At 48.7% G+C, this 19287-nt stretch overlaps 1 protein-coding gene across 1 annotated transcript; it reads right to left on the reverse strand.

The window, feature by feature from the left end:
- Nucleotides 1-286: 286 nt before the first annotated feature.
- On the reverse strand, nt 287-10940 carry LOC105416456 (keratin-associated protein 5-4-like). Its single transcript, XM_029836966.1, has 6 exons — nt 10307-10940; nt 10130-10222; nt 9075-9224; nt 6961-7200; nt 6829-6882; nt 287-1718 (listed from the first exon to the last, which is right to left on the reverse strand). The coding sequence occupies exons 1-5, from the start codon at nt 10408-10410 to the stop codon at nt 6870-6872; spliced, it is 600 nt and encodes a 199-aa protein (XP_029692826.1). The 5' UTR covers nt 10411-10940; the 3' UTR covers nt 287-1718; nt 6829-6869.
- Between the last annotated feature and the right edge of the window lie 8347 nt (nt 10941-19287).

The following is a 19287-nucleotide window of genomic DNA, read 5'->3' on the forward strand; positions in this document are numbered from 1 at the left end:
GCAGGAGCACCAGCTCGGGTGTCACGGTACCTGTTTTCCCGTATTTCTGACCGGTTGAGAGAGAGAAAGATCTGCCGGTTAACTGCGACGCGCGGGAGTATATTGTTGTGTTTGTGTTGGCAGTTGCTGGGGAGGGTTGACAGCATGTATCATCCATCAGATGAAACAGCCGTACTGGAGCACAAGTAAAATGTCAAAATACCAACACTCCGTTCAGAGAGACGCCAAATACCTGTGAACAAACCGCAAGTTGAAAATTTAATGTAAATGTGTCTGTCAGGTCAAGCTAAGGGCAATAAATAGCAACATTCTGTTGCTTGTTATGTGAATGGAAGAAAGGCCCGAGCAGCATCTTTATTGTACAAAAGTGGTTGTCTAACCTCGCTGAATGAAAATTTTACACAAGCAATGAGATTTTCTGCGATACTATATTTCCCAATCTGACAGAGCCTGGAGCAGAGATGAGGATATGCAGAATAAATGATCGGCAGGTGGATGGCCAAGCAGAAAAACACATAATTGTAATGTCCTTCGCTAGTAAGAAGCCATTTTAGTGCCTCTCTGAGAACCCTCGAGTACGCTTCAGCTAATGACTGTGAAGACGACCGACTCGTCTATTCCAGCTACGACAAGGACTGGGACCAGAAGACCCCCCTCCTGCTTTCCTTATTAATCTATGCAAGTGTGTGCCGGGGCGACGCGGCATGTGACCGCGGTTACCATTCCGCCTCAGAACACACCTGGGGAACGGCTGCCAATCAGCACCGTATTATTTCCCCTACTGTCCAAACACGGCGGCCATTACTGCTCATTTACTCCGCAGGTCCCGTTCACCCTGCCGATGCCCAATCTCATCTGACAGAGGGAGCCGAAGCCCAGCTAAAGGGGTGATAGCGGCCGGAGTACGGCCCCTGCTGGCTGTCATTGCAGAGCAGCTTCATGCTAGTGAGGGACGCACCTGCAGCACGGAATCGTGACTCCACGCTCAGCAGTACAACGTGTCGGCCGCCTCACAGCATTTTTCTCAAAGCGCTAACAGTTTAAATGAGACCACATCATTCACTGACGTTTCATTAGCTCTAATTAGATCTCACTTCCTTGTTCCGGGGACATCAGGTCACATGCGTGGCAGTTACACAACACAGTCTCTTGTTTCAAAAACGTGGGATAAATGTTTCATTTCGTCATCTGCCAACATGTTGACGTCCGCTGCTGTAAAAATCTCCCCGATAAATCCTCCTTAAAATGAAATTTCAGTTCAGTGACGGCGGTTTGACCTCGAGCAGATTAGCGTTTGCATCACCGGTGACGTTGGCGCGTCCTTGTTTAATTGTGATCCACTTGAGGAGAAGATGAGGATCGACAGATCACAGACGGCGGACTCGGTGGCCTCTCAGGCGCGCACGCGGCGCCTTTCGGCCACGTGACCACGTGTAAAATACATTATATGAGTTCTGATCTGCAAATTAGAAGCAGTGATCAGATTTGTGGGTCCAGACAGTCTGGAAATAAAGCATTACCAGTAAAATGTCACCATAGCGACGCCCATTAAGTTAATTAGAAACACCGACTGTCGAAAGCTGAGCCGTTTCTTTCATGCTCAGAAACATATAAAATCTTCAAAGTCCATCGGTCTTGGATGGGCGGAGGGATGAGGCGTCCTGAGCTGCCCCCTCTCTTCAACCCTCAGGTGCGGGAGGCTCCAAGAGGTTTTTGGGCTGGAACAAACGACAAACAAACCAAATGAAATGTGCAGCATCATCAGGAGTGTGACAGTCACAGTCATTTAAAAAAAAGCTTTATCTTTATAGAGCCGGCGGAATGTCGAGCACAGAAGAGTTTTCCAAAGTTAAATATGTATCCCAGCATGCAGGGCAGGTATTCTGCATATCAAAGGCAAAGGATGATGGGAAATGTGAATATCAAAGCGCGGCGCATCTGTTCTTCGCATGAGAAGAGCAGCAGAGCGGATGAGACTCCGACCTTGGGCGTGATTTTCTGTCAATTTCACTTAGGGAGCGGGATCACCCGTTAACGGGAGCCCTCTGCCCTGATTTGACTCCTGAGACAAAGTGGTTATTTGCTCCCGTCGCCGCCCATCAAACGCGGCGGCGGACGCGGGAATCAATCACGCACTTTTATTTGGACTCCGTTTCCTTCACACACGAGGCTGCTTCTGTTTTCTTTTTTTTCTTCCTGTTTATTGCGGAAAAGTCACGGCAGGGTGAACCTTGCTCGGGGCTGTTCTGTTGGCAGAGGCCTAATGGAAGACCCCTCCCCTCCCCCACCTCGCCGTCTCCTCTGATCGGCAGGTGAGGCTGCGAAGCTTCAAGCGGAGCCGCCAACTGTCACTCGGCGGTGACAGTGCCCTGGCCGGCCGTTCCTCCCATGCCGCCGCCTCTGGGGCTTCTCCGGGGCTTCTCCGGGGTTGCTGGGGCGTGCTGGAGCCCGGCGTGCAGGTGCAGGAGTCCTATTCTTCAACTCATTTTGATTAATGGACCTCTCCGTGCCCCTGAGTGAGCAATTATCAGAGGGTAGGCAAAGTCGTTCATCACTGTAGCCGAGCAGCAGGTCCCCTCCACTGTCCAAAGTCATACCTGCGGGGCGAGAGGTCTGCGTTCGCCTCCTCCTCCTCCTCCTCCTCCTCCTCCTCCTCCTCCTCCTCCTCCTCCTCATCACAAGCCAGACTGACTGGCTGTGTTTGACCAGGGGGGAACAAAAAATCCCATCTTGGAAGGGTCAGAGAGGTGGAGGCTTCCGGAGGTACGGCGTGCAGGCTTGCTTACCATCAGATCCGATGTTTCCGCAGTAATTATTTAACCACTGCCGACGCACCGTCGCCTTGATCAAATTCATGTCTGCTCACTGATGTAAGATCAATTTCCTCCTCGATTCGCCCGCGCTGAATCCGGAATTCGCTTTCGGGAACGTGACTGGCACGTATTGTGCGCAACCACTCTCGCAACAGCAGATGGAAAAACAAGACGATCCTCTATAAACACCACGTTCCGTTCGTTTTAGCACATTTTCACGCGTCTGGAGGTAAGGAAGTAAGGAATAACTGGCATCATTATCAGATAGCTAAGGGCGGCTACAGCTGTCAGGGAGAGTTAAAAAGTCGTCCCGATCTCGTAATGTGGTGAGCAAACGTTTATATTATCAAGTGTCACGCTAAACTGTTCTCGTCCGATCATTAAACTCGCCAGGTCGGGCTAGCAGCAGACACAACGTTAGCGCAGAGAGGGAAGGAGAGAGAGATGCCAAAGCACTGTTAGCTTCCATTACCGTGACTGACAGTTGGCTCCCGAGGTTCTGTTGGTATTCAGCAGAAACTCTGACCTTTTGCTCTCACGGAGCCGAAACTCTCCCAGGGTCAAAAACACATAACTCGTTTTTTATTCATGTCTTCCTCGTCTTCGCTCCCCCCCCCTCCACATAATAATGTGAACAACAAATCCGGGTTAATGGAACGCTCGCATTCCACGTGGAGAACACACGAGTCCACCAAATTGAGCAGGTGTTGGTGAACGTGCTCGCCGCACATCCACACACACACACACACACACACACACACACAATTAGCAACGTAACCATTTCATTGTGAGGACGCCAATTTTCCTGCAATTCACCTGAATCTGTCAGCTAATGAATGGTTCGTCTCCTTCCTCAGCTAATAGCTTTGCCGGGAAGCCAGAGGGAAATTTATTTTCAAATGTGATTTTTAACTCCGTTTGTCACATGTTACCCATGTAAACCAGCTGCGGTTCGTCCCACCAGTCCTACGAGAGCTGTCCTCTATTCATTAAATTCTCCCTTTAGTTTTGGGTACCGTCCCCCCCCCCCGTCCCTCCGTCCCCGTCCCTCTGTGATCACTGGTCAAATTGTTAAATACTAATAAGACCGCTCAGTAATCACACCCGGACGTGTAATGCATCCGTGATGAGCAATCGTCTCGCCACCATTTATATGCATGAACCAGACTCTGTTTGCACCTGAGAGAGCAGCAGCGAGCGTTAGCTTTGTTTCACTTTAGTAGCCACGTCCTGAATGCTAAGCGAGCGGCTCAGTAGTGGAGGCACGGAGTTTTTAAAGATGGATTACTGTTTAATTGATGGGTTTTCTCCAGAACTCATCCGCTTTCCCTTCCCAGAAACGCGGTCCCGGCTCCCCGAGCGGGAACGTTCGGCGGTGCGTCTCGGTGCCACGCGTGGAAACAGCTCCAGGTAATTTAGCGGGGTGTGATAGCTGCGCAGTTTGTTTCGCCGCATGAATCAAAGTTATCATACCAATCTGGCGGAGACTGGAAATGCTGAAATCTGTCCACCGTTACCTCGCCCGCCCTCCAACTCACTTTCCCCGCTCTTCATCTCGCCGCCCGATTCTTCTGCCATTCCCCTGCCCTCCTTTCCTCCATCTGTCTTCCCCATCTCAGGCAGCACATCTCTATATCATTCCCGACTCGGGGCGCGGCAGGATGGAAATTGAGTGGGAGGACTGGGTTGCGGGATAAGGCGGGAGGTCTCGATGTGGTCAGAAATAAAATCCAATTCCATCTCTACGAAATTAAAAATAAAATAAACTCCCCCCGCCCTCCTAGAGGCCTCACTGGTACGTCTCTGGAGCGTGGAGAACCTACAATAACTCACTTTTTAAAGCCTTTGAGCCCACAACTTGTTGTCTTGCTAATAAAAAATGACATCCGCAGGCTCAAATGTGGGAGGAAAAGAGTTTGTTGTTAAATATCAGTGACAGAATTAAACATATTTCTAAGGATCAGTCACGTCAGCTCATCTTTGGGTGCAGAAATATCCCTTGTGAGTTGTTTTGCGCCTCCTCTTCTGTTAGAAGAAACACGACTCCTCAGATATACCTGGCCAGTGAAGTTGGGCGCCATCGACTTATTTTTGGAAGGCGCATCAACGAGGAGCTTCTGCGGCTGCTGTAATCTACTTGAGTGACAGCGACAGTGACAATGTCTTCCTGACGCCGTTCGGTAAAAGCCACGCGATTCATGTCGGCGGAGCGAGCGAGGAAAGGTGAGCGGGAACGCACTCAGCCACAAAGAGATAAGGAATGAGGGAGGAGATGAAAGATGGGGGGAGAGAAGAACCCTTACCAGAGCTCTCATTTCCTCCCAACAATATCCATTCAGTCATTCCAGGCCTCCGCCCGAGTCTTTGCCACCGTTGCCATGGCGTTTGCACATTTTATTAATGAAGGAATCAGTCAAGGAGGACAAAAACAGCAGCACGAACAGACACGCGCTATAACTTAGGCTAACAAAAGGCCCCTTTGAGGCACCGTTTTACTGCTTTTCGGCAGCAATTAAGCCGCTGCTCTTTATCGATTCCGGTGCGATATATATGAACAATCTTCCCATCGCACCTCTTCCTGGATTCCATTTATTGAATCGACGTTCAGTCCTCCGTTCCTCGACGTTTCAAGGAGACAATCAAAACGTGACAGAGGGAAACAGGAAGCCCCTCTGGGATGATCGGTACAGACCGAACATTTTTCACGCAACCTCGCGGAAGAATGAGGTCAGTGGCAGGAATTAGGGACTCGTGGAGTATCCTGAGAGGGTTGGGAGGGGGGAAGTGTGAGACAGGAGGGGGAAACCAGGGCAGGGGGACATCTGGGGACACGATGCACCTTCCTTGGATCGTTGGATTCCCCTCCATCCTCGAACGTTGCTCTGGTTGTCAGCGGCATCGCGCTCAATCGCTAAGATTCTCAAGCTCTTGTAATTTTATGTCTGATCATGAAATCGTGACAGCAAGGATAAAATCACAATTTAGAACAAAATTGTTCAGTAAGTTATTGGAAGTAAAGCGCTGCATGACGACTCTTTGCCACCAGGGGGCGCTTGAGCTAAAGAGTGATTTTACATTAGCTCAGTCGCACAAATATGTATCTGTTAGTTTGACATTCGAGTGCTTCTTCAGACCAATTCAACACCTTTATCACTACGCTAACGAGAACAATGATCCTCATTGTCTCGTCAACATGAAGTAATTTGCTATTTTTACTCCTTTATGATCAACATTTTCCTGCTTTAATCATCCACTGATGAATCGATTCCTCTCTGTTATCGGCACCATTTGTGCGTGTTGCTGGGTCCAGCTGTGAGCTCTCCGGCCGCGGAGCCTCAAAGTCACATCGTCACATCGCATTTGCAGCGGGGGTCACACCTCTGATGCTTCTGCCCCGCTCGCTCCCGCTGTCCCGCCCAATCACAGCTCTGCAAACCGCTCATGTGTGTGGCGTTCCCAGTTCACCCGGCTGCTGTTGGAAACCTCCTCCAATATCCCCGTTTAACCTCGCTTCGCTCTCATTAGTCATGATGGCTTCTTCTGCCCTCGTCCCAGCTAATCGCGCCCCTCCTCTCTCTTTAAAAGTGTCTCCTGTAGTTTTGACAGACCTCTTCTTTGTGGGGGACATTTGAACGCATCAGAAGGGATTCTGGGACCAGCCTGGCAGTGCTGGACCCGCGGAAGAGAAAACTCAAACATTAACGGCAAATTTTTGCGTTAGGCTGTTTGACCTTGTCAGGAATCAAGTCCAGAGGGGCCCGGACCCCCCGTACCAGAACAGAAAATCACTAAAAAGCACATGTAAAGCAAACAATACAGACTGGATCTGTTCCACAGTGCGCTTGGCAGGACTCTCAGAGGTCAGTACGGATTAGGCCGAAATGAAAAAATCTTACTTTACAGTCAGAAAAGTCTCGGGAAAACTAGGTTCATTGTGGAAGAAGGCCGGCTGCATTTCATTCCCCTTCATTTCTTAAGCATATGAGCGGCCAAAAAGAAGATAAATGAAATGTACCTGCTGCAGGAACGCTTCCTCTCCTCTCCAAGGGTCCTTCCTCAGGCCCGTCTTCTGAAACCCACAACGACCAGGTTACATTTAGCTCGTCGTGTCTCACCACAACAGTTTCCGTGCACCTGACGCACTTACAGTGAGGGTTCCGAGGGTCCTGCCTGCGGCTGGTTGAAGATGGAGACGCATCGGGACGCCAGGCCCAGGCAGAGGCTGCAGAACGTGTAGCTGCAGGGTCCCGAACACAAGCCGGAGCACACGTCCACGCACATCTGGCAGCAGAGGTCGCAGCAGAGGTCGCAGCAGCGGTCGGGGCAGCCGTCGGACTCCTCCCCGGGTGAGATGCAAGGCTTGCAAGGCCGCAGCCCCATGAGTCCGCTTGTTAGGAGCACATGGAGACGGCGGAGACCAGATAACGGAAAAGATCCCCTGTCCTCCTGCTCTGTGGTTCCGCTCAGGGAGATGCTTGTAATTGACTGTCAGCCCCAGACTTGTCTGCTAGTTAAAGTTCTTACAACACACAGTTCTGCCTGAAGACCTTCGCCAAATACTTTCCCCAATTTTTTACGGACTCTTAAAAATAATGGCGCCGAGCAGAAGACGCCGGGTTCCTCTTGGTCACGCTTTCCCCTACCAGCTTTTTAAGCAAATTGCTTACAGAAGAAATCTGATCTCAGTGTGCAGCAGGGAGGCTCCCGAGTGTTTGCTGTGTAGAAACAAAGCTGTTGGGCTGAGAGATAGAAACCCAAATGAAGCTCTGTTCTCAGATCCAAATGGTCCCTGAAAGCTTTTCCAGACCTTTATTTCTGAGGGTTTGTGATTTAACGCCGTCCTCCTCCCGAGGCCGCCAGCCATCAGCCCTCCCCGAGTACAGGAGAGGAGGAAAAAAATGTGAAATCAGGGAAGTCGTTCCCCCTCCGAACCTCAAATGTCACAAACAGAGGCGCTCTCTGTTGGGACACGAGCAAAAATGTCGTAACACCGAGAAATCCGCTTTTTTGGTTCGCAACTGTGAAATCAAACAGAGAGACTCCTTCTCAGAGACTCTCGTCATGTGGCTCTCGACGTTAGCGATTGTGCTTAGCCAATAGAATGAGGGGCTAATTTAGCTCCTATACAAAACTGTGGGAGTGCAACTGTCAGAACGCTGAGAATAGGCCAAATATTACTTCAGTGGTTCGGATTTGAGAAGCACAAGTCACTTTTGTTTAGCGGGAGTTCCTGAAAGATGCACTTACATAACATCTCTTGGCAGGCCAACGGGAAAAACGCCTCATTACTCAAGAAAGGGCCTTAGTTCCTGGAATTACATCTTTTTGGCTTTGGAGCTAGAGCTTAGCAATGTAGCATCGATATAGCGTTTGCTAAAGTGACAGGCTAGCAGTCAGAAACATGCGGTCTTTTGTTAGTTATTTTATTTTTTAGTTGTATTTAACGCATAATAGCAGGTCAGGAACATTTAAACTGGAGCAACAAAGGGAGCCGAGTCATTTTAGCGGCGAGCCAAAGCACACACTGGTCATATTTATATAGCAGCTGTAGCAGATCACAGAGCCTGAAGGCATTTTCAAAAGCACTGCCGACAAACTTCCAAATCCTTTGAAATCCCTCTACATAATTCAATAAAATGTCAGAGATGCATGTGACTGAATATCGCCATCGACTGATCAAAGTTTTGAATAATTCGCCTGTTTATGGAAGCCGCCGCATTTCCCCCCCCCCACCCCAACCGCCTCTGCAAACTGATCACCTCTCTGAAAAACTAATGATTCTGTGATTAAAATCCCTCCCCAGGAAACAGATTGCTTTTATAATTTGTGCTTTCATATTGTGGCCCCACCGGAGCTCCGCTCATCACAGTTAATCAAGAACAAGAGAACAGGCTACATCTGTTCACGGGGATGCTCTCCTGACGTTTTCTAATTTCCCATCCCTCTCCTGTCACTCCAGCCCTCCTTTTTACTCTCCCCTCCCAGGATGCACACACACACACAGACGCGCACGCACTTGACTCTCCGACAACACAAATGTCAGTGGGAGTGTGACAGGTGAACGACGGCGGAGCAGATTTGACCTTGACGACTCGGCGAGTGGAGTGACAGCAATAAAAAACTGTGGTGAGCTATTGTTGGCCCTGGGGCATCCATTAATGAACGACATGAAACAGATGTGTGAGGAGGAGGAGGAGGGGGAGGAGAAATGATGGAAGGTGACAGCGGCGCCTCACACACACACACACACACACGACTCACCTGTGAGGAGTTCGGGCGGCGCCTCTGCAGAGTTCACACGCTCCAGATAGCTGCAAACACGCGCTGCGGCGTGCAAACAAGCATGCTAGCAAACCGGCGGAGGTGTCAAAACAGGCGGCCACCTCCGAACGCCCGCCATCGGAGGACATCCTGTTGAAAGAAAAAAACCCGGAAGGTGTCAGTTTGCTGGAGAATAAATGGCCACGCAGCTATTTTCCTGCATTATTCATGCATAAAATGGACCCCTCTACACCCAGGGGTGACTTCCATCTTCCGTTTACTCCCACTTATTCTCCTACCAGGATCATGCACGGATGCAAACTCCGGTGACAATTCGGCTTAATCCCCCAGCATCCCTTGCTGCAGCGCATCCTTTCAAAGAGGCTATTTTAGGGATTCACAGATGTTACATTTGCAGCCTTTTCTTGGAGGGGTCTTGCACTCTGATGGAATTTGTGAGTCTTCTTTCAGATCAGGGTAATTATAGATAATGAAATGATAGAGGTGATAAGTGTCAGACCACTAATGGAACGCAGTACTTAACCTCTATAATCCCTTTGTGCCCTTCACTTAGTGCCAGGATAATTAGATTATAGCTGCTGATACTGTCTTTTCTCAAACTCTCCTGGCGAAACATTCACACGCAAACACAGGTGCGTGCACGTGCGTGTGACAGTTTGTCCCTCCTCTACAGCGACGCCACCTTCAGCCTCTCACCTTCAGCAAGCAAAGAGCTAACGGTAGAACTAGCAAATCCAGTTATATTCTTAGCAATTGATTCTGAATCAGTTCAGGTCTGTTTTAATTGTTTTTTTTCATCAATCTTTTTTATAGGGGAAGAAAAAACACGATCATATTTAGCGTTTTTTTAATAATCGCTCAGTACATCTGGAGCAGGTGCATGACAGGGTTCCCAAAGGACGGTTCAGCCGATCCAGCTGTGTCGCAGCCGATCCAGCTGCGTTCATCTGTTCCAGCCTCCTCAGAACCATGTTTCATTCCTCCTCACAACATCTGTCCCATCTCCCTCCTGCCCCCACTGTGATTCCTCACACCTCTGCTGGGGTCCGCGTGAGGAAAGACGTCCATGATGCTCCTCCACAACCGGTCCTTTGAGGATTGCGGCCAGGCGGCAATTTTGTGTTAAACTGTAAAAACAGCGGGAGATTTACTGATCCTGTCTGAGAATACATGGCAGTGATGTACGACATATGGAGGCGGGGGAGGGACACCATGGAAGGGTTGAGTCCAGTATTTCATCAGGATTGCCAAGACGTCCGTATTTCAGCGCAGACGTCCCTCCAGGGTTCTGCTCCCACACCTCACATCTCTCCATCACAGGGTGGAAAAAAGGACGTAATTGGCAGGAAGGGTCTCACACTCAGGGGTGACAAAGAGAAGAAAAGACAGAAAACTTATTATCAACGAGGCGCCTCGGTAGCCGTGGAATCGGAGTATGTGCTAAGACGCTGTGAAGGTGTCGCTGTGCCAGAAAATGGACCTTCTTGTTAGTGGGTCTGGAGCTTCTTGTTAGTGGGTCTGTAGCTTCTTGTTAGTGGGTCTGTAGCTTGCATAGACATTCCAACTAGTTTGGGTCCATGTTAGTTACCACCATACAGCTACTTCTAAGAAAAAAGACACTGGTTCATTTACGCTGTGTCCGAAACCACACACTCGTTCCCTATTCACTGCTCACTACATGGGGGACATGGATTGAGTGAACTACGTAGCGCACTGAATTTAAAATGATCATTCGGACACTACGGCGCACGCAAAATGACGTCATGGTGTCGCGTAATAATTACGACCCTGGTCGACGGTAAGAGTGGCCAGGTCCATTTAATTATTTTAACCCATCCGAAATACATTCAGAGGTCATTTTATGAAAATGCAATATTTTACCCTATAATTAACTTTATGTAATAACTAAAACATTAATGTCAATAATAATAAAATAATAATTACTTATTACCTAAAATAATTGGTGTCCCTTGACATTTTCAAGCCAAGATGTGATGATCAAGACTTTTCATCTTTGTAAATATTCTTTTACTGAGATGCTGTCGCCTGGTGAGGAACAGATGATTCCGAAGAACAATTTTAAGTGAGGGTGGGTGATTGAATTGATTTCTTATTTCCCAAAAATTTCATATATCAAACCGCACAGTGGAAACTACGTTAAAAAAACGTATCCCATCAGCCTTTACGGTATCACGTGATACATTTCCGAGTTAGGGTGCATCGGTTGTACACTACTTTTCGCAGTGCATTGTGGGATACATTGAGTGCACTACATAGGGTACAGCGATGCTCACTAAGAATTCGGACACTTTTTCAAAATGGCGTCCACACTATTGAGTGCACTATGTAGGGTATAGGGGTGGTTTGGGACACAGCGCTAGCTAGTATCTGCTTATATATTGTGAAAAATTAGCATGCATCGTTAGGATATAGATATTAGGCATAATACTCTCTCCAGTAACCCATTAGCCTGATCCCTAGAAGCTTTCCCTTTTGCTTTGGCTAATGTGGTCATATTGACTGCAAAAGGTGTTAGTCACATTAGCATTGGGATTGCTTATAATTGAATATCTTCAATTATCAGCGTTCTCCGCATGGTGTTTACTTTATCAGTCGAGCTCAGACAACCTGCGGTTTGCCAGCCAGGCTAGAAAGTCTCCATCATGTCTCCGCCTGTGAAGTATCAGGCGAGGTTGCTATGGAGAGGAGCCACGACAGCTTTTTCACGACGACTGGTGCCATCCGTCACACTTTCATTTACCGTTCAAAGCAGTGGGCAAACGCCCGGAGCGTGCCAACAGGCTGTGTCGTCACGATGCTATTTTGAAGAAGTGCTTTTTGGCACTTGACAAGCTGGCGGCGAGTTTCTGCCTCTTTCCGTCCTGCACAGAGATAAGCTGATCGATTATGATTAGTTTCCCAGGAAGTTGTCTGAGCTGCGAGATCGGCATAGTAATGTTTGTCAACATGGAGATCAGCGGGCTGCTCAGGTAGCTGCTATTAACGAAGAACAAAACTACACTTGCTTGTTAGCTAACTGGCTGCTGAGTTCCCCGTTCCCTTTCACCAAGCAGACCACCCATGAAAATTCTATTCTCCTGTGAAAAAGGTGTTCTGAGTAATGTGGTGTTGATAATTTGGCTTTATGCTGCTAAGCTTTGCTAGTGACTTTGCTAGCTAACTTTAAAATTTCCATCAAATGAATCCTTTGGACATACTGTATTTTTACAGACTCTAAACTTTTTTTGTTGTTTGGGTCTTATTCAACCTTGAGCAGGGTGTTAAGGACATTTCTCTTCTTTTTTTTAAAAAAAACAAAAATTTCAAACATCCCACAAAGAAAACTAATTTATAAACCTGCCACGTCACATCTCGGTGTCAGCCGGGGTGAAAACTCGGGGGTTGGCCGCATTAAGAAACGATAAAATTTAAAGACGGATCCGCTATTGCTAACATTAATCGAGTCCGTGTTTGCGTGGTCGGTGCCGTCTCCGGGAGCTTTACTTGGCATCCGACGCGTTCCGGAGCCCATTCATCAACTGGGCTGAGGCTCTTGCGAGCAAGGAGATTTATACACCGCAGAAGAGAGGTGGAGAATTAGCCAGGATTTATGAGCGTGGTCTGCGATGGCGAGACGCTGGCAGCTGCTACTTGACATTTGAGCAGAGAATGTGAAAGAAAATTGGGGAAGGGGGGAGGAAATTTGAACAACGGGGAGGTGGCGATAGAGAGGAACGAGGCCCCAATGTAGCAATAAAAATGCTGCGTAATTGGGGAAAGCTAATTACAGCCTGATAATTCTCAATGGGAAAATAACCAGGCTGCAGTCTATCACGGTGGAATATATTCTTGGCACATCAGCGCTACGACGATACTTTCTGTTACATATAGAATCAAAATTAAAGGAGACCAATTAAAGGCCCCCTCACCTGAGATTAGACGGCGCAAATTCAACATCACACCGAGGTGACAAAAAGAAATGAAAGGGCTTTTTTTGGCCGAGGCAGGTATGGCGTCCCCCCCCCACCACCACCACCACCACTCGGTGAATCATGGCAAGGTGACAAAGCACGGCGGCGGACGACGGGCACTCACCCTCGCGGCACACATCCACTTCCAATTCTTACTCACACTGTCAGTGTTCAGCTTCTATTAGTCCCCTCGTGGCCTGTAGCCCACCTACCCAGCCCCTGCGTACCGCTAGCCACCTGCGAGCATCGCAGTTTGATCCGCCGGGGCCGTTCCTGCCACTGGTCGTCAGAGTCTGCTCGAATGGATGTGGAGGGCCACCCCAGGGAGGATCTTGGCCGGTATGAACTCCCCCGTTGCGGGAGTCGCTGCGGCCAGGGCCGGCTGGGGGGGGGCGTTGATGCCGAACAGACTAAGACAACTGAGAATCCTGTCTGATGCCAGAAGACAGAGAGATGTTCAGGATGGAGCAGCGCAATCTGACCGGGAAAAGCAGTATGCTAATAGCAGTCAAGAGTATGAAGCTTTTGTGAAGCTACTGCTACTTTGAAGCTACTGAAAACGAAAGGTCAAAGCTGCATATCAGACTCATACAACATCCCTATTTCACCAGTTAAAACGTCATTGCAGCTGCACACACAACGCTCCGCTCCTGACGTTGGAAATGCAAATGTTGGAGATGATAAAGACTTCGTCATCCGCGTTTGATGACGAGCCCCTGCTGGTGGAAAACCCTGCGCTGACGCACAAAGACCTCCCATTTCGGGAACAGATGAAGGCTCAGTTGTAGGCTGCTACAGCCTGCAGGCGGTCTCTTCCTGGCAGTTTGGAGGCTGTTGCATCAGCGTGAGACAATATTTGACGCCGCTCCCTCACCGCCTGAGGGATAAAAACTCGCGCGAACCTGAAAAGCGCTCGGCACATTCGGCCCAGGAAGAGCAGGAGCCGACTAATGTTTAATGGACATAAAGGACACGGTTGGCCCCTGGTACTGTATCAAATTTATGGGGCAGCTGCAGTTAGCGGCGGGATAAAAGGTTTGGCTCCGTGCTCCTAATGACAAAAATGACCTCCACCAGCACCACAGAAGCTGTCGCATCTGTCCAATTTCAGACACGGCGTCCTGACGTCACCGGGACGCTGATTGTGTTTTTGATAATTACCTCACGAGAGCTCTCTGTGATTAGCTGGAGTGGTTCTGCAAATGGAAATGATGTCTGGCTTTGTTAACCTTGTGGGGCTCCAGAAAATCTGAAATTACGCCAAACACCTCTACCCCCAGTGGTGAAGGGGGGGCGGGGGGGGCGGGGGGGGCACTCTATCCAACCTCATCAACCCCGGCATCATTATATCCGGGGTTGTGGATGGATATACGTTACATCCCACTTTATTCCTGCTTTATTCTCGCTTTATGAAAATCAATATGTCATTTAATGGCAAATCGTGCAAATATCGCCAATAAAGCGCTAATGGGTCATCCAATCTCGCGTGGGCAATTACATTAGATGAGGGGAGAGGAGCTTTTCAAGCCTCATTTGCGGGAGGGGATCATGTTGTTAATGTTTTAATATTCCCAATTCATTTCCAGATGACAATCAGGGAACATTCTCGTGAGACATCTGGGAGAATTATGCTAGCTGTAACTCAGCGGAGCCGCTCGCGGACGTGACACAGCTGATTTGTAGAGATGAGAGTTAAATCTTTTATTATCATTTCTAATTCTTGTGTGTGTGTGTGTGTGTGTGTGTGTGTGTGTGTGTGTGTGTGTGTGTGTGTGTGTGTGTGTGTGTGTACACTGGTTTTACCTGAAACTCGCATTAATCAATAAGTGACGGCGATGCTACCTCAATCATCCATTTGGCTCCAGCTAAAACCGATAAGACGTTATGATGTCATCCATATGGTGCAATCACGCACTCGCGCGCATCGATCTGATTACAAGCTTGGGGACCTCACGGTTCAGGAAAACACATCTGCTGCGGCGTGTTCGTGCCGTTTGGAGATTAAAATTCCGAGGGTGGGACGCTTCCCAATCCTTCCTACTTTGTCGGAAGCCAATGCTCCCGTGCCGCTTATGGACAAACTGCAACACCTTGGGAAACAAATCTTTAAAAAATGCCATTAAAACAGAGATACGGATTCCTCGAACAGGTACACCGCAACGGCATCAGCAGACGGGGGATTTGGGATGGCTGGGGGGAAGAATTTGGCATGCTAAAACCGGAGTGAAATCGTATGAGACCTCTGGCTTCTATATCTCTATTCATCCCACCTAATCTTTGGCGTGCCCAGGGTATTTTCTAATGCCACGATATACCATGGAGGGGGTTTATGGGCTCAGAGTCTTAATACCGCAACGTTATCAAGCGAGAGGCGAGGTCTGCAGTGACGATTTTGCTCGGCATGTAAATGGCTGCTTTGATTGCCTTCAGAGCCGGATGCGATGGTGACGAAGATGACCTTTAGCAGACGACACTGCCAAAATTGCTAGAAATGCCCTCGCCTGCATATCAGCTCATCAGGTCTCTTTGGTCCTGCGAGAATTTGTTGGGTGGCCTCGTTGGAAAGGACGACCGGAATGCGAGTCTATCCTGGGGCCTGATGAGGTCTCGGCCCTCTGGAACCACTTTGTGGTTCATGAGTGTTTCTCGTGGGCCCGTGGAGGCGCTAGCGCCGCCTCACCGGCTCATTTCTGACAACGCGCCACCCCGTACGGAAATACTGCCGCCGGCCTCGCTAGGAATCAATCTCAATAACGCCGCCTCTCTCAGGTGGAGCGGCCCGCCTGACGACCTGAATCAAACTCAGCCTCCACAGCTCCCGTTTAAGACGCTCAATCTCCAGCTGCTTCTCGGGGCACAATTCTGCAGCGGAGGATCAATGCAAAATGGCTGGAAAATTGCTAATGTTATTTACATCAAAGTGAGACTGGAGGAGACCAATTATGCCAGCGATTCAGCGCGGCTCCTAAGCAGCCGTCCCTCAGGTAATAACAGTATCATATTAGGATATTAATATTCTACCCACCATTGTTTTTTCCCCCCTCCTTCACGACACATAAACTCAGGTGTGGTTCTGGTAGGGGCTTGAAAGTTGACTTGACTGTTCACCCCACAGTTTGATTCCTCTGATTATCGCTGCTCAGATGCAGTGATTTAGCAGGTAGCAGCGCATTTTTTTCAGTGCGCAGCTGCAGTTCCTCTGGGGTTACCGAGGAGATCGGGCCCGAAGCAGCGTGATCCGTGAGGGGGGACACTTCCAACACAACCGACAGCAGGAGCGGAACGCTTTCCTGTCCTGTCCTTTCCGGTTACAGCTGCTTCGTTGTGCCGATCCGTTTACTCTCAGTCGCTCTGTATCATTCTTTTCTCTTCTCATTAGTTCTTTTCTTTTTAAAGCCCGTCAAAGCCTTTCGCCTTCTCCTGCGAGGGGATAAAGCCGATGCCTTTTCTCGTGAACCCCAGAAGAAGCACCCCAGGAAGAAAAGGAATCTCTGGACAGGAAACTGATATCAGGAACAAAAGATGTGTCCTTTGAATGGACATAATTAATTGGACCTTTTACGGTCTTCTGCATATAATAACTTTGGAGGAGAGATAAGTTATTAGGTTGTGTGGTGATACATCTCTTAGGTTTAACTCAGATAACAATGTTTGCGACCCTCTTTTACCGCCACTTTATTCACCTTGGCGCTTTCACGCCTGAGCGCCGCCGGTTGCAAATGAAGCTCGTTTCAATCAAGCCGTCTCAAATCAGGCGAGGCTGATGGACAGAGCAGCTTCCTCAAGGCCGCAGCGCCGCCTCCTCCTCCTCCTCCTCCTGAGGTATTTATAGAGCTGCAGCTTCTGGTTTTTAGTCCTCCTGAGGGTGAAAACCAGCAACCAAGACCCACAACACACTTATCGATTTTCAGATTTTAACCCAGTTTCAACACCTGGGAGACCGCGGACATGGGGGCAGTTTAAATCAATTCTAACATTGTTATCCCCTGAAAGCGCACCAGACCAATCAGATGCCTAACCAGTTCACTGTGGCGAGTTTACACGGAAGCTAGCATTAGCTAGCTAGCATTAGCTGGTAGGATTGGTAGAATTTCCTGGTTGGTGAAGCTACCAGTGGTAAACCGATGCATCGAACCAAGAATCAGTCTGCAAATTGTCCATCTTAACTGAAATCTGTTCCCGGTTCTCTTCCTCCGATGAACTCCAAAGCTACCTGCAGGATCGGGCGACGTCCAATCTGATATCACAGCTACAATCCTGAAGGCTTTAGGCTTTTAGCCTTAGCTTACAATCACTGGAGAATTCAAAGCTCACAAAAGGAGAAGAAAAACAACTCTGAAGTGTAAATGAAAGTTTACATATTTGAGAGAATCTGACCCTGACAGAAGGCTGCTTTTGAAGATGTCATAACAAAATATGGGGACTAAAAAGAAAGCTATGTCGGCTTGCAGTATAATTAACCATCAAGGACTCCTGTCTCACCTTTAGAAAGGAGCGCTACATCTTAATGACGCTTCCCTCTCTTAGTTGCCGCGTACATGTCATGTGGACAAAGTGCTGTGATTAAGATGTCGTAGCTCCCATTAATGGGTGAATGGCTTTGTGTTCTATGGTAACGGGTAGGAGATCCAGGAAGGTCTGAAGCTGGTGGAGTCACGTTTTGGAGATGGGAGTTCACATTCACGGGATCCATCCAATTCAAAGCCCCATTTCTGAGAGACTAAACCTGAATAAATCTGGCTGAGATACGGAGTCATGATGTCAAGAAATGCGGAATCAAAATGATATTTTGTTTAAGTGACTGTTGATCTTCTGACATTTTCCTTTTTCAAGTGCCAAGAATGGGTTTCCATGTGAAAGCAGCTTCTAGTAGAAATGGAAGCTGCTTAAATTAGATTTGATTGAACCCCCCCTTCCCCAGACTCTACATCCAGTCGACTGTCCAGGCACCTGCCCGCGTGTTTGTCTCTCTCCGCAACAGCTTGCTAATGTCAACCTGGCTGACATGCTCACAACAGGATGGGGGGGGGGGGGGGGGGGGGGGGGCAAGACGGCGGCGAATGTTCCATTGCATGTGAATGAGACAGAGAGCAATCTTCCATCCTAAGAGCCTCGTAATCAGCACATCATTATCAGGACGGGGCTGGTGCGTGGGGGTGGAAGTGGGGTGAGGAGAGAGGAAACAAAGGGGGGGGGGGGGGGGGGGGGGGTAGAGCAGTGGAGGACGCCGAACGGGCTGCTGGCAGCAAATAAGATGCAGGAGGGGATGAGAAAGGAAGTTTATTCGTAGTGCAAAGGACAGGGGAACAGATTCACTGCTGCACATGGAAGCAAAGCAGAAGCAGGTGAATACCCACCCAAAAAACACAGCCGAGTACCCGCAGGAGTATGGAATCCATGTCATGGTAGCTCAGATGTTCTCCATTAATGCTGCCCTTCAAAACCCCACCAAAGCAAATGGCACACGTGCAGAAAGGCTGCTATTGTCGCCGCTTCTTTGAAGCTTATCAGGCCAAGAACGTATTTTCCAGTGAGTTCAAAAGGACGCAAGCGCAACAAAGCCGATGTCACGGGCCTGCGCATCCTTCGCATTTCTCTGTGCACGAAACCGGCATTTTGGTCCTGTACCTGTTGACGGAGTCGGCACTCACACTTAATAACCTGCTGTCTGCTCACATCTCTGACTGATGGAGGAAGGAGACGTTTACCCAGTGTTCCAGTTTGGGAACCAGTCCGTGGTTTACAGAAGAGAGGCATAAAGAAAAAAGCCTAATTTCGGAAGCTTAATTGTGAAACGCAGCACTATTTGTTTTTGTTTATCATCCATAGAGTCGTTCAGTACCACTGCGCGCCGCATGGGGGCAATAGTGCACAGACACTGTCCGATGTATGACTCAAAGGTGCGCACTGATGATAGAACAACAATAATTATCACCATCATAATTATTATAATTATTTTTTTTTTTTTTAAAAGAGAAAACGAAGTCGAAGAAGAAACATGAGAAGATTTTAATCTCAAAAAAGTGGCTGGACGCAACCCTGTCGTTGCCAGGGCGTCATGACATGGAGCGACAGGACAGTTTTCAGCTGTAGGAAAGAGTCAGAAATCCACTATAACACTGTCCGTCAGTCGTAAGGTGAGCCGGCTGGAGACTGGGTTGCACATCACTTTGTTTTCTGTCACAAGTGCTCCGTGGTGCGTTCAGGGGTGTGGGTGTATG

Source organism: Takifugu rubripes, chromosome 5, assembly GCF_901000725.2.
Source record: "Takifugu rubripes chromosome 5, fTakRub1.2, whole genome shotgun sequence".
In the NCBI taxonomy this organism is placed as follows: Eukaryota; Metazoa; Chordata; class Actinopteri; order Tetraodontiformes; family Tetraodontidae; genus Takifugu; species Takifugu rubripes.

Coding starts and splice junctions, on each gene's coding strand:
- LOC105416456 (XM_029836966.1), bottom strand. CDS start 10,410: ATGGAGAGATGTGAGGTGTGGGAGCAGAACCCTGGAGGGACGTCTGCG. Junction 10,223..10,306: donor CTGGACTCAACCCTTCCATG/GTGTCCCTCCCC, acceptor CTGTTTTTACAG/TTTAACACAAAATTGCCGCC. Junction 7,201..9,074: donor GCCGCCCGAACTCCTCACAG/GTGAGTCGTGTG, acceptor GCTCCTAACAAG/CGGACTCATGGGGCTGCGGC.